We start from the raw sequence: 12807 nt of genomic DNA, 5'->3' as shown, positions 1-12807 counted from the left end.
CCCATAGTTTCAGGTCGATGATTCTTTGTCGGAACTGGAAAAAATTAGAGATGTAACAGGTTTTTAAGCAAGTGTAGGGGCAGGAAAAGTGGGAGGGGAGGGAAGAACGAAATGAAGGCAGACCTTCCCTTTCCTCTGCCTTTCCCTGCCTTTCATCCTATCACAGAACTTTACTTTTGTTCTTTCCTCCCCTGCTCTTCTTCGAAGTGGTGCCTTAGGATCTGTTGCATTCGCTCCAGAGAGCGGAAGGGGCCTCGGTTTAACATCTCATCCAAAAGGCGGCACCTGTGCAGTCCAGTGCTCCCTCAGTACTGCACTGGAGTGTCAGCCTAGATTTTTATGCTCAAAAAGACTTGAGCCCCAAACATTCTGATTCAGAGGCTAGAGTGCTGCCAACGGAGCCACGGCTAATACCTGCAGACTCAGCTGCTAAGATATGCACAAAAGCCAATTTGCCCTTCTCCCACGTTCCTCCAGCCTGTGGAGGTAACATGGACACATGTCCCAGCATTGCCCCATGAACTGAAGCAGCAACATTACTGCACCATCTGACTGAAAATGTTTTTAAAGTTAAAGCAATATTCAGAAATGTGCAAATTCGCAGGACTGATATCGTAGGCCTTGAAACACAGTAAGTTCTATACAACTTGCACATTTATTAACATCTTGCTGATTGGTATTGCAGGGGACTGCTGGATGTGAAGCTAATGCCACAGAGGAAATGTCCAATCTGGTTAATTACATTCAACCTGTGAAGTTTGAGTCCTTCGAGGTGGCTAAGAGTGAGTGGCTTTTTATTTATCAGTTTTCGCACTGCAGAATATCACGATTTGCTGCCACAATTTTGAGATTGGGAAGTAGATGTACCGTCATGTAGCAGGAAATAATCCAACAGGGAATTCAGAAAGAAACATCTTTCCCCAACGAGTGGTTAGAACGTGGAATGCGCTGCCACAAGAAGTAGCTGAGGCAAATAGCGTAGGTGCATTTAAGGGGGAGATAGACAGGCGTATGAGGGAGAAAGGAATAGAAGGATATGCTGATGGGTGGGAGGAGACTTGTGTGCAGCATTAACACCGGCATAGACCAGTTTGGCCGAATGGCCTGTTTCTGAGCTGTAAACGTTATGTACTATGCAATTCTATGTAAAAGTTGAAAAGTGTCAGCAGTGGGTTAACTACAGAGAATAAATGCACAGTTTCTTCCTGATTTGGTTATGAGTCGCTAATTTGTTCTGCTTTTGTTGGCGACAGACACCCACTTTGAATTAGAAAATTTTCCTGCCAATTCCTTTTTGGATAGTTAGATGGCAATCACTGTTTACTTGGGTCTCTGTCGGCTATTTGTTCTGAGCAGACTGGGAAAAGCCATATATCAAGCTCCAAAGAGACTACGGGTCCGAAATTGCCACTTTTCTTAAGGCCCGTTGCCAGTAATGAAGTAGGAAGGCCTTTCTGACCTGAGGCAGGCGGATGGTGCGACCCTTGGGCCGGGGGCAGCACCAACGGGTTTCCACCGTGCCCGCCGCTCTGACCCGACCCATTGTCTGATCGGGGCGGAGGGCAATTTCGGCCCCTGTAAATGGTGCATTCATCCTTCTGAGTTTACATGCTCTGTAGGAATTCCTTCTCCAGTGTAACTCCATTGAGCTCGTTCTGTTACTTAATGTAGTGAGGGGGCTGGATACCCTGGAAATGATAAAATCCTATCTCATGTTAATTAAAACCAGCCACTAGCCATCTCATACATGCCGACCATTCATGTTTGATGCGGGTCATTAGCGGCTTGGTGGCAACGTCTGTTTTGGCAAAGGAAAGCGGCCCTCTTGGCTAAGTGTCAAACCTGAGTTGCTCCTCGTGGCAAGCCTACTGGCTGGTGCCACCGCCCGCTGAGTGTGAAATCTCAGGAGATTGGGAATTCCCTCCCACAGCAGACATCAGTGTCAATCATTTATACCAGGGGGTGGCAGAACATAGGGGCTCCAGAGCGGCACTTTCACTGGCAGGAAAGGAAAGCAATGTTACTGGGGGATGGGTGGAGGGAGCAGGGCAGCCGGGAGAGGGAGAGACAGCCGAAGCTGTCTGTGGTGCTTTGAGGGTACGGATAAGTCAGGAGTTCAGGAGCGCTGCTTGGTTGGGGGGTGGGGTGAAGGCAGGAACAGCACTTTGCAGAGAGCTATTTCCCATTTTAACTTAGGGGGAAGAAGGAAACATGCGAGGAGCGGGAGCTTATTGTCAGGTTGAACTGGAAAATCAGGAAGGGAAAAAGAATGGCAGCTTATACCAGGAAGAGGGGGAGGAACTGCAGATTCAATTGGGGGAAAGAAAAAATAGAGTGCGGCATTTATCGAGAGACATGAGGGTGAGATAGCAGCCTGGATTTTCCTCTAAATCGCAGCCCAATTGGGGGCGGTAAATGGAGTAAAAAGGTTTCTTAGAAGCTACTGCTCAGATCCATTGCTTAAAAAAAACTGTATCATCCCAAAGAAAATGCAGTCCCTTTAAGGGCCACCAGGAACCCACTCCGATTCAGGCAAAAGAGATAACAAGGCCGTGGTTAACTCCTCCGACCCAGTTCCACCAACTTGCCACTTTATAAGTGACAGTAGAAGCTGCAGGAAGTATTGCTGAGGTTACCACATTGAGGAGGCCATTTGGTTCATTGTCACTGAAGGCTGATGTAACTTTACCTTTATATCGATCTCTTTAGTACTTTGGAGGTTTAGTCAGGATGTTTCACTTGGCTTTTCTCAAAGTACTGCTTTGCATTTGGGACATGGAATTTCCAATGCGAAGACCTCGATGCAGACTGTTGTGTATGCGGAAATAACTGACAAACTCAGCCAGGAGAAATGTAACTTAAATCATGTTCTTTATACAACAACCCAAAATGGAGTCTCAAAACAGCATGAACCACAATGAATACAGCACTTGTGAATAGATCCCGCAGGATCCTAATGCCCATCTAGTGAGCTGTAACAAACAAATAGAGTATGAATACATATTTCCCCCCTTTTTAAAACCACAGTCTGTGTACAGACAAAGTCCTTCAGATAGCCAGGCCATGTTCTGATACTCTGAGACCAGCGTGGAGCTTGTGGTGGTAGCTCGAGGTTATCAGTTGGGAAACAGAACGTGCCTCTGTTCCATCCTGCTGGTCTGTTGGCCTGTGAGCTGGGATCAGTCGAGCGTTCCATCGAGTTCCATCATTGAGCTCATAGGTGTGAGGGCTGAACTTTCACCTGATCTGTTTTGGAGGCAAAAATGAAGATGCGAGCTGATGTCTTAGCTTAACTCTGACCCAATCGCCATTCTTCAGTTGGGACGTTTGAGCGTGTCGTTTTGTGTCAGTGTACGACTTCGCTTTTCGTTAGCATTCCGAAATCTGGGATGCGAGTGTGGTTATCTTTGCGCTAGGTTTGGCTGGGGGTTTGAGAATGTCCAGTAGCCAGCGAAGATTCCGCCCAATCATGAGCTCAGCGGGTGTCTTCCCCGTTAGCGAGTGCTTTGTCGAATGGTGCGGCGGAGAATGATTTGAACCACTTTGTCAAACCACTTTGGCCTGCTGCGAGGTTGGCTTTCAAACCCTCTTTGATGACGCGGTTAAATTGCTCAACACCTCCGTTGCTTTGAGGATTGTACCGAGCAGTGATGCTCGATAGCATGATGAGTGAGGAAATCGGTGAACTGGTCGGACACAAACTTTGGTCCATTGCCAGTGATTATGACTTCTAGGAGGCCTCACCTCGTGAACATATGCTGCAAAATAGTGACGATCATTGATGAGGTCACTGAACTTGTAGCAATTTCTGGCCATTTGGAATGCAGGTCATGTACTATCGCAAGGAAACGTTGGTGTTGTGGAGCTGCTTCAACTGAACCAAAGATATCCAACTGAAGTTGTTGCCATGGTCTTTGTGGCCATGGAATGAGCTTCATTGGCGCTGGTCGGATGTTTGTGGCCTTTTCGCTCAGACTGCATGCTTCGCCATGTGAGACAAACTCATCGATGCAAGTGTCAATCCTAGACCACCATACTGAATCGCGACATCTCTGCCTCATGCGGACAATGCCAGGGTGTCCATCATATGCCAATGAGAGAACGTGCTGTCGAAGTGACTTGGGAATTACTGCTCTATCACCATGAGCTAGGCAGCCATCGTTCCAAACAGAAAATTCATCGCAAAGTCTGTGGAATGTTTTCAGCTCTTCCGGAATTTTCTTAAGCCACTCAGTCTGGAGGAAGTGGCACATGTGCTGGAGCACAGCATCACTCTGTGATTCGGTTTTGAGTTTGTCGCAGGAGACAAGGTTTCTGATGGACTGAGTGATGATCGACGTAACATATGTGTCGTCATCTGTGAACAAGTCAGCACCAGAGTCCGAAGCAGATGTCGAATGGCTGAGCATGTCAGCTACGAGGTTGCGACTGCCAGCGATGTACTATACATCAAAGTTATACTGATGAAGGTGATCTGACCATCGACTGATTCATAGTGGTCTGTGCCCAGATCCAGTTGTAGCGAGTAGCATAGTTAGCGCTTGGTGATCAATACAGAGGATAAATTTCCTGCCATAGAGGTAGATGTGCCAGTGTTCACATACGTAGATGCAAGCGAGTGCTTCGCGTTCCCCTGTAGAGTATTTACGTTCTGCAGATGAGAGCATGTGAGAGGCGAAGGCGACTGGGCGTTCCAGGCCGTCAAACCATTGCGAGAGCACAGCACCCATGGCGGTGCCTGATGCATCCGTGGTAACGTACGGAGTGGCATTCGGATCAAAGTGCGCGAGGATAGGAGGGGATGTGATTTTCTCCTTAAGCGTGGTGAATGCCTGAGCCTGGGAATCTGTTCATTCCCAAGGGACGTCCTTGCGCAGCAACTTACGAAGTAGTTCGGCAATGTGCCGTAGAGCGGGACGAACTTCAGATAGAAGTTGCAAGTGCCGAGGAATGATGAAAGTTCTTTAGGCTAGACTTTCCACTTCACATCGCTGGTCTAGTGCCCATATATCGCCAAAAACGGTAGGCTATCGCCCATTTTAATGAAAAAGTGGAAAGTTGGGCCGGAACATCGCCGGAAAATTGCTGGCCCAACTTTCGGGTCACATCACCGAGGTGATTGCTGAGGTGATTGCCCGCACATCGCCCAGCGAAACTTTCGGCACATCGCTCACACGTCTCCGGGCTGATCGCTCACCGAAAAGATCGCTGGAGAAAAGTTGCTTTTACCTGGTCTGCCTCACAGAACTCGGCACTATGGATGTCATTTTGAACTTCGGAGGAAGGGAGGTGTAGTGTATGGAGAAAGCGTCAGACTGAACATTGTGAGCTCAAAGTAAAGTGTGACCTTAGTCTTTTATTGCAGCTCTCCAGAGTGCCTCTCCAACCTGTTAAGCCTCCTTAAATACCTGTGTTCCCAAGGGATTATGGGATCCCTTGGGACTCCAGGGAATGAGCCCTCTGGTGGCTGTACAGAGTCAATACAGAGCAATTACATATATAACAACACGCCCCCGCCCCCCCCCCTCCCCCACCCCCCGCCCTCCCAAAGTCAATAGTGTAACTATTTACAATGTGAGTCGATCTGGGGCCCTTCTTGCCCTGGTTGATTGTCTCGGTGTGAAAGCTGGTGTTATCGAATCATTGTTGGGCGCTCGCTGGGCTGCTGTGCAGCTGGCCTTGATGGGCTGCCTGGTGTGTAGGGCCCTGCAGGGCTGCTGTGGATGATGGCTTCTGTTTCGTGGTCAACCGTGGTGCCAGATGCCACTGGTGTGTATGTTGGGGGATCAAAAAAGGTAGGGTCCAAGGTGGGTTGCTCAGGCCAGTCCGTGAATCTGAGTTTGATTTGGTCCAAGTGTTTCCGGTGAATTAGTCCATTTGAAAGTTTGACCCGAAACACCTTGCTCTTTGGCCACGACAGTGCCGGGAAGCCACTTGGGACCTTGTCCATAATTTAATACAAATACAGGATCATTGATTTCAATCTCACATGACACATTTGCGCTATCATGGTATGCACTTTGTTGAAACCTTGTAGATCAGGGTGAAATAATGAGAGCCTTGTCTTAAGTGCTCTTTTCATAAGCAGTTCAGCAGGTGGGATCCCAGTGAGTGAGTGGGGTCTCGTGCGGTAGCTCAGCAGGACTCAGGATAGGCAAATCTGCAGTGAGCCTTCAGTTACCCTCTTCAAGCCTTGCTTGATGGTTTGTACTGCTCTCTCTGCCTGACCATTAGATGCTGGTTTAAATGGGGCAGATGTGACATGTTTGATCCCGTTACGGGTCATGAATTCTTTGAACTCAGCCCGTTGTCGCTCACCAGGACATCGGGTAGGCCATTTGTGCCCAACATGGCTCACAGGCTTTCAGTAGTGGCAGCGGACGTACTAGCCGACATTATCTCACATTCAATCCACTTGGAGTGCGCATCTACAACCACAAGGAACATTTTACCCAAGAACAGGCCTGCATTGTCGACGTGTACCCTAGACCAAGGTTTGGAGGGCCAAGACCATAAACTTAGCGGCGCTTCCCTGGGTGCATTGCTTAATTGCGAGCATGTATTACATCTGTGAACGCAAGCCTCTAAGTCCGCATCGATACCGGGCCACCAAATGTGGGATCTGGCTATCGCTTTCATCATTACAATGCCTGGGTGGGTACTGTGGAGGTCATTGATGAAGGTGTCTCAGCATTTCTTGGGGATCACTACTCGATTGCCCCACAGAAGGCAGTTTGCCTGTATAGACATTTCATCTTTGCACCGCTGGAACGGCTTTATCTCTTCCTGCATTTCCACTGGGACACTGGACCAGCTCCTGTGAAGCACACAGCTTTTGACTAGAGATAATAAGGGGTCCTGACTTGTCCAGATTTTGATCTGCCAGGCAGTGACGGGTGATTGCTCACTCTCAAATACTTCCAATACCACGGCTAGATCTGCGGGCTGCGCCATTTCCACCCCCATGGTGGGCAATGGCAGCCTACTGAGAGCATCGGCGGAGTGTTCTGTGCCTGGCCTATGGCAGATGGCATAGTTTTATGCGGACAACATGAGCGCCCATCTCTGGATGCGGGCCGAAGCGTTGGTATTTATCCCTTTACTCTCAGAGAACAGGGATATAAGTGGCTTATGGTCAGTTTCCAATTCAAATTTTAGCCCAAACAGGTATTGATGCATTTTCTTTACCCCATAGACACATGCAAATGCTTCTTTCTCAAACATGTTGTGTGTAGGCGCTCTCAGCCTTAGACAGACCCCTGAATGCATAAGCAACCGGTTGTAGTTTCCCGAAATCATTAGCGTATTGCAAGACACACCCGACGCCATATGACAATGTATCACATGCTAATACCAAACGCTTACATGGATCGTACAACACAAGCAATTTGTTTGAGCATAACAATTTTCTCACTTTTACAAAGGCATTTTCTTGGCTTTTGCCCCAAACCCATTCGTCCCCTTTTCGTAGTAAGACATGTAGTGGTTCTAGCAGGGTGCTGAGACCCAGTAAGAAGTTACCAACTTAGTTCAGGAGCCCCAGAAACGACCGCAGCTCCGTCACGTTCTGTGGTCTCGGTGCGTTCTCGATTGCCTCCGTCTTCGAATCGGTGGGCCTGATGCCGTCCTCGCAATCCTCCTTCCCAGGAACTCCACTTCAGGCACCAGGAAAACGCACTTCGAGCATTTTAACCTGAGCCCCACGCGGTTGAGTCGACTAAGAACCTCCTCCAGGTTCTGCAGATGCTCGACTGTGTTCCGACCTGTGACCAAGATATCGTCCTGGAAGACCACGGTGTGCGGGACCGACTTCAGTAAACTTTCCATGTTTCTCTGGAATATCACCGCCGCCGATCGGATTCCAAATGGCCATCTGTTATAAACAAAAAGACCTTTGTGTGTGTTGATGCAGGTGAGGGCCTTCGATGATTCCTCCAGTTCCTGCGTCATGACGTCAGATCCAGCTTCGTGAACGTCTTTCACCTGCCAGCATTGCAAAGAGGTCATCGGTCTTTGGTAGTGGGTATTGGTCCTGCAGGGAGAAATGATTGATAGTTACTTTGTAATCGCCACAGATTCTGACGGTGCCGTCTCCCTTGAGGACTGGGACAACAGGACTGGCCCACTCGTTGAACTCGATTGGGGAAATGATGCCCTCTCTTTGCAGCCAGCCTAGCTCGATCTCTACCCTTTCTCTCATCATGTACGATACTGCTCTCACCTTGTGATGGATGGGTCGCGCCCCCGGAATTAGGTGGATCTGCACTTTTGCTCCTTGGAATTTCCCAATGCCTGGTTCCAACAGCGAAGGAAATTTGTTTAAGACCTGGGCACACGAAGTGTTGTCAGCGGGCGATAACGCTCAGACATTGTCCCAGTTCCAGCGTATCTTTCCTAGCCAGCTCCTGCCGAGCAGCGTGGGACCATCGCCCGGTACCACCCAGAGTGGTAACTTGTGCACTGCTCCATCGAACGAGACATTTACGGTAGTACTGCCGATTACAGGAATCAGTTCTTTCGTGTAAGTTCTTAGTTTCATGCGAACTGGAGTTAAGACTGGTCTTGAAGCCTTCTGGCATCACAACCTTTCAAAAGTCTTTTTGCCCATGATGGACTGGCTCGCGCCCATGTCCAGCTTCATTGACACCGAGAGTCCATTTAGTTCAACATTCAGCATTATCGGGGGACAATTCATGGTGAATTTGTGCACCCCATGTGCCTCTGCCTATTCGATCTGAGGCTCTGGTTCATCGTGATCCTCCGTGGATCTGTCCTCCTCTGCAACATGGTGGTTTGCAGGTTTAACAGGCTTTGCAGCTTGCCTGCACGCTTATTGGAGGTGCCCCATTGTTCCACAGCCCTTGCAAACGTACTCTTTGAATCGGCATGAATGGAAATGATGATCACCCCTGCAGCGCCAACAAGGTGTTAATGGCCTTGCATTCATCACCCTTGATGGTGGACTCTGAGACATCAGCGGACGTGCAGCTGCAGGTATGTGTGACCTGCCCTGTATGTTACGATTCAAAAACAACATCACTTTGTTCACAGTATCTCTCAGCTTGTGTGCTGAGAGATTTGCTTCATATTGTCACTCGGCTATCGCTATGGCCTTAATCAAGGTTGGGGTCTCTACAGTCAAAAGTTTGCGAAATTTGGTTTCACGGCCAATGCCAAGTACGAAAAAGTCTCTGAGCATGTGCTCCAAATGTCCTTCAAATTCGCAATGTCCTGCAAGGCATCTTAGCTCGGCGACATAACTCGCCACTTCCTGGCCTTCAGACCTTTGGTAGATGTAGAACCGGTACATCGCCGTCAGAATGCTTTCTTTTGGGTTCAAATGATCTCGGACCAGTGTGCACAAATCGTCGTATGATTTCTCCGTGGGTTTCGCTAGAGTGAGCAGCTTCTTCATGAGGCCATACGTTAGTGCCCCACAGATGGTGAGGAGGATCGCCCTTCGTTTGGCAGCGCTCTCTTCCCCATCTAGCTCGTTGGCCACGAAGTATTGGTCGAGTCGCTCCACAAAAGTTTCCCAATCATCTGCCTCTGAGAATTTCTCCAGGATGCCCACTGTTCTCTGCATCTTTGGGTTCGCTATCTGTAACTCGTCACCAGTTGTAGTGTATGGAGAAAGAGTCAGACTGAGCACTGTGAGCTCAAAGTAAAGTGTGACCGTAGTCTTTTATTGCAGGTCTCCAGAGTGCCTCTCCAACCTGTGAAGCCTCCTTAAATACCTGTGCTTCCAAGGGATTATGGGATCCCTTGGGACTCCAGGGGATGAGCCCTCTGGTGGCTGTACAGAATAAATACAAGTTTACATATATAACAGGAGGAGGCAGCTTAAACAAGGGGCTTATAATTTGTGAGTTATTTTAGGAGCTTTTACTGATAGATTCACTCACATTTATACTTATATTTATATTTATATGTATATTTATTTATATTTTATATATTTTTTGTACCAAGGGCATTTATAACAATTGTGATAGTGATAATAGTGATAGTGATGGGGCCTGTAACTTTTCTACCATTACTTGTAACTGCTCACATGCTGACATCTGAGTTAAGTGAAGGGGCCGATCGAAGAGGTGGCAAACGAATGTGGAGGTGGAGGAGGAGAACGTTCAGTCGACGAACGTACAGGGAAAAACAATCTTACCTTAACTTGTCTGATAACACGTGCCTTAGGAGGCTGCGCTTCCAGAAGGAGGTCATCGATGAGATATGCCAGCTCATCAAGGGGGATCTGCAGCCTACCAGTACCATCAGGACCGCACTGCCCATTGAGCACTATCCTTCTACGCATCAGGCTCCTTTCAGGCTTCAGCTGGCAACATCTATGTTATCTCTCAGCATGCCACACACTGCTCCATTCGACAGGTGACTGAAGCCCATTACACTCACAGGATGGACTTTATAAACTTCCCTGTAATCAGGGAGGCACAGACCAAGAGAGGGCTTTGGGTTTCTCACAAATAGCAAACTTCCCCAAGGTGCAGGGAGCAACAGACTGTACGCACACCATCCTGAAAGCCCCTTTACAGAATGCGGAAGTGTTTCATAACCAAAAGGGATTCCACTCCCTGAATGTGCAGCTTGTTGTCAACCACAACCTGATCATCATGGCAGTTAATGCTACATTTCCAGGCAGCATCCATGATGCGCGCATCCTGCATGAGAGCGCTGTCTCTGACCTGTTTAACAGTCAGCCTGAAGGTCATGGTTGGATGCTGGGGGATAAAGGATATGGCCTTGCCAGATAGCTCATGACCCCCCCACTCCCTCCCCCGCGTAATCCCCAGGCGGAAGCTGAGAAGCGTTACAATTAAAGCCACATAGCTACACGCAATATCGTCAAAAAGACAATTGGAGTGTTTAAGCTGTGCTTCAGATGCCTGGACCACTCTGGAGGCAGCCTACAATACCACCTTGACCAGGTCACTGAGCTTATTGTGGTGTGCTGCATGTTGTATAACCTAGCTATAAGGAGAGGACAACAAATGCCAGATGGGGCTGCCGGTCCACCTCAGGATGGAGTGGAGGAGTGGAGACAGAAGAATCAGAGGAGGAGGAGGAGGAGGCTGATGAGGACCTTGGGGAGGACAATCAGCTTGGTGATGAAGCCATGGTCCCACCTCCGCCACCCATCCCCCCCACCCCGGAAGGTCGGAAAAACCCCATGGGAGTTACATGGCTGAAAAGCTGTTGTGCCAGCAGCTCATAAATGAACGTTTTGCATGAACTTACATTGGGGAAAATCACAGTTGCAGTTACTGTTACGGTTAGACAACAATTGCATTTGCGTTGAGTTACATTGTATCCTTGTCTGCTCTGGCCTGGCCATTGTTGTACAATAGTTGCATTAATGTTTTAAGTTAACTTATGTTATTATAAGACAATGCACAACAATTGTAACATTCAATAAAAAATGTTAATAATGTAACAGTTTAACTTTAACAGCCCCCCCCCACCCCCAACTATAACCTAACAATGAATTCAAAAACAGTAACAACAATAAGATAATAAAACACAACAATAACAATAACAACAAAAACATCCCCCTCCCCCCCACTTGCGGCCACATTTCCCTTCAGATCCTGGTCCCCCCTGTGTCCAAGCCCCACCTGCCCATTTTGGTCCCCGGGTACCAAGACAAGTCTGGCGTGTAGTGGGCAATGGCAAGACTTCCTGCCATGGTGGGGGTGATGGTGGCATGATCGGCTGTTGGGGGAGTGTTGGAGGGGAAGATGAAGCTGGGGCATCGTCTTCCAAGTCAGGAGGAAGTGCTTGGGTGCTTGGGCTAGTACTTGGGCCGATCTCAGCACCTCGGGGTGCAGCACCATGCTCAGCCAACAACGCATGCCGCAAGGCATTGGTGGCGGCGGTCTGTGCACGCATCTTCAGGAGCGTGCCTCCGCTTGGACAGCAGACACCCAGGAAAAGTCCCGCATGAACTCTGTTGTACAACTTCCTTGCTCTTTTCGCTTCGTTGCTTTAAATGTCGAATTACACACACACTCAGTTGTAATAAACGGCAGGATCAGGTCTTTTATTCAGACAGTCATACTATACAAACCAAATATGAAAGTTACCGAGACACCAACACTTCACAAGCCAACTTTCTGCTTATTCCGATTTCCAATGGTTACTTGTGAGGCACACAACTTCCGAATGTCCAGTGTCTAGTGTCTAGTGTCTGTATGTCAAACTCTCCAATTTATATCAAAAAAGCCTTTGAACTTTGTATCGTACATTTAGACAATTAACATGCAGATGATGTAGAATCAAAATGGCATTGTCCTGAAATCACGACTAACTGCTTTCTGAACTACTATACACAAACCAGATCATACTTAACATACAGATAATGTCATTAGATTATTATTCGCATAGTAAAAAAGGTACACTCAAATACTTAACATACAGACAATGTCATGAATTTTTTTTTTTATTATTATTTATTCGTTGCCAATCTTTCCAATTCTTTGTCAAATCACAAACGCCAGAGGTCACCTTGCACACATCAAGGATCACTCTGCGCCAATGCTCTTAGCCAAAAGGCCTAGAGCCACTGCACCGTTCCTGGAAGTCCTGCAATACCAGGTTCGTGCCATGGAGGTGGATGGGTCAGGCCCCCCACACACCTCCGTGGAGGTGGATGGGTCAATCCACCCCACCCATAATGTCATGAATTACTAGACCCAAGTCAGATTATTATTCACATAGTAACAAAGTTACACTCAAATATTTTGGCATACAGATAAATGATCAGTTATTCATCTCTGTAGTTATGGCTACATGGCT

General features: G+C 48.0%; 1 protein-coding gene across 3 annotated transcripts in view; it reads left to right on the top strand.

Moving 5' to 3' along the window:
• plcb1 (phospholipase C beta 1) overlaps window positions 1-12807 on the top strand; it is a 1109102-nt gene that overhangs the window by 880847 nt on the left and 215448 nt on the right. For all 3 annotated transcript variants that reach the window (XM_070889862.1, XM_070889863.1, XM_070889865.1), the window contains exon 17: window positions 686-782. In XM_070889862.1, the coding sequence (XP_070745963.1) occupies window positions 686-782 (97 nt within the window). The remainder of the gene's footprint in view (window positions 1-685; window positions 783-12807) is intronic.

This window comes from Pristiophorus japonicus, chromosome 9 (genome assembly GCF_044704955.1).
Source record: "Pristiophorus japonicus isolate sPriJap1 chromosome 9, sPriJap1.hap1, whole genome shotgun sequence".
Taxonomy (NCBI): Eukaryota; Metazoa; Chordata; class Chondrichthyes; family Pristiophoridae; genus Pristiophorus; species Pristiophorus japonicus.
The sequence above is the reverse complement of the archived record's forward strand: the minus strand, read 5'-3'. Positions and strand labels throughout refer to the sequence as shown.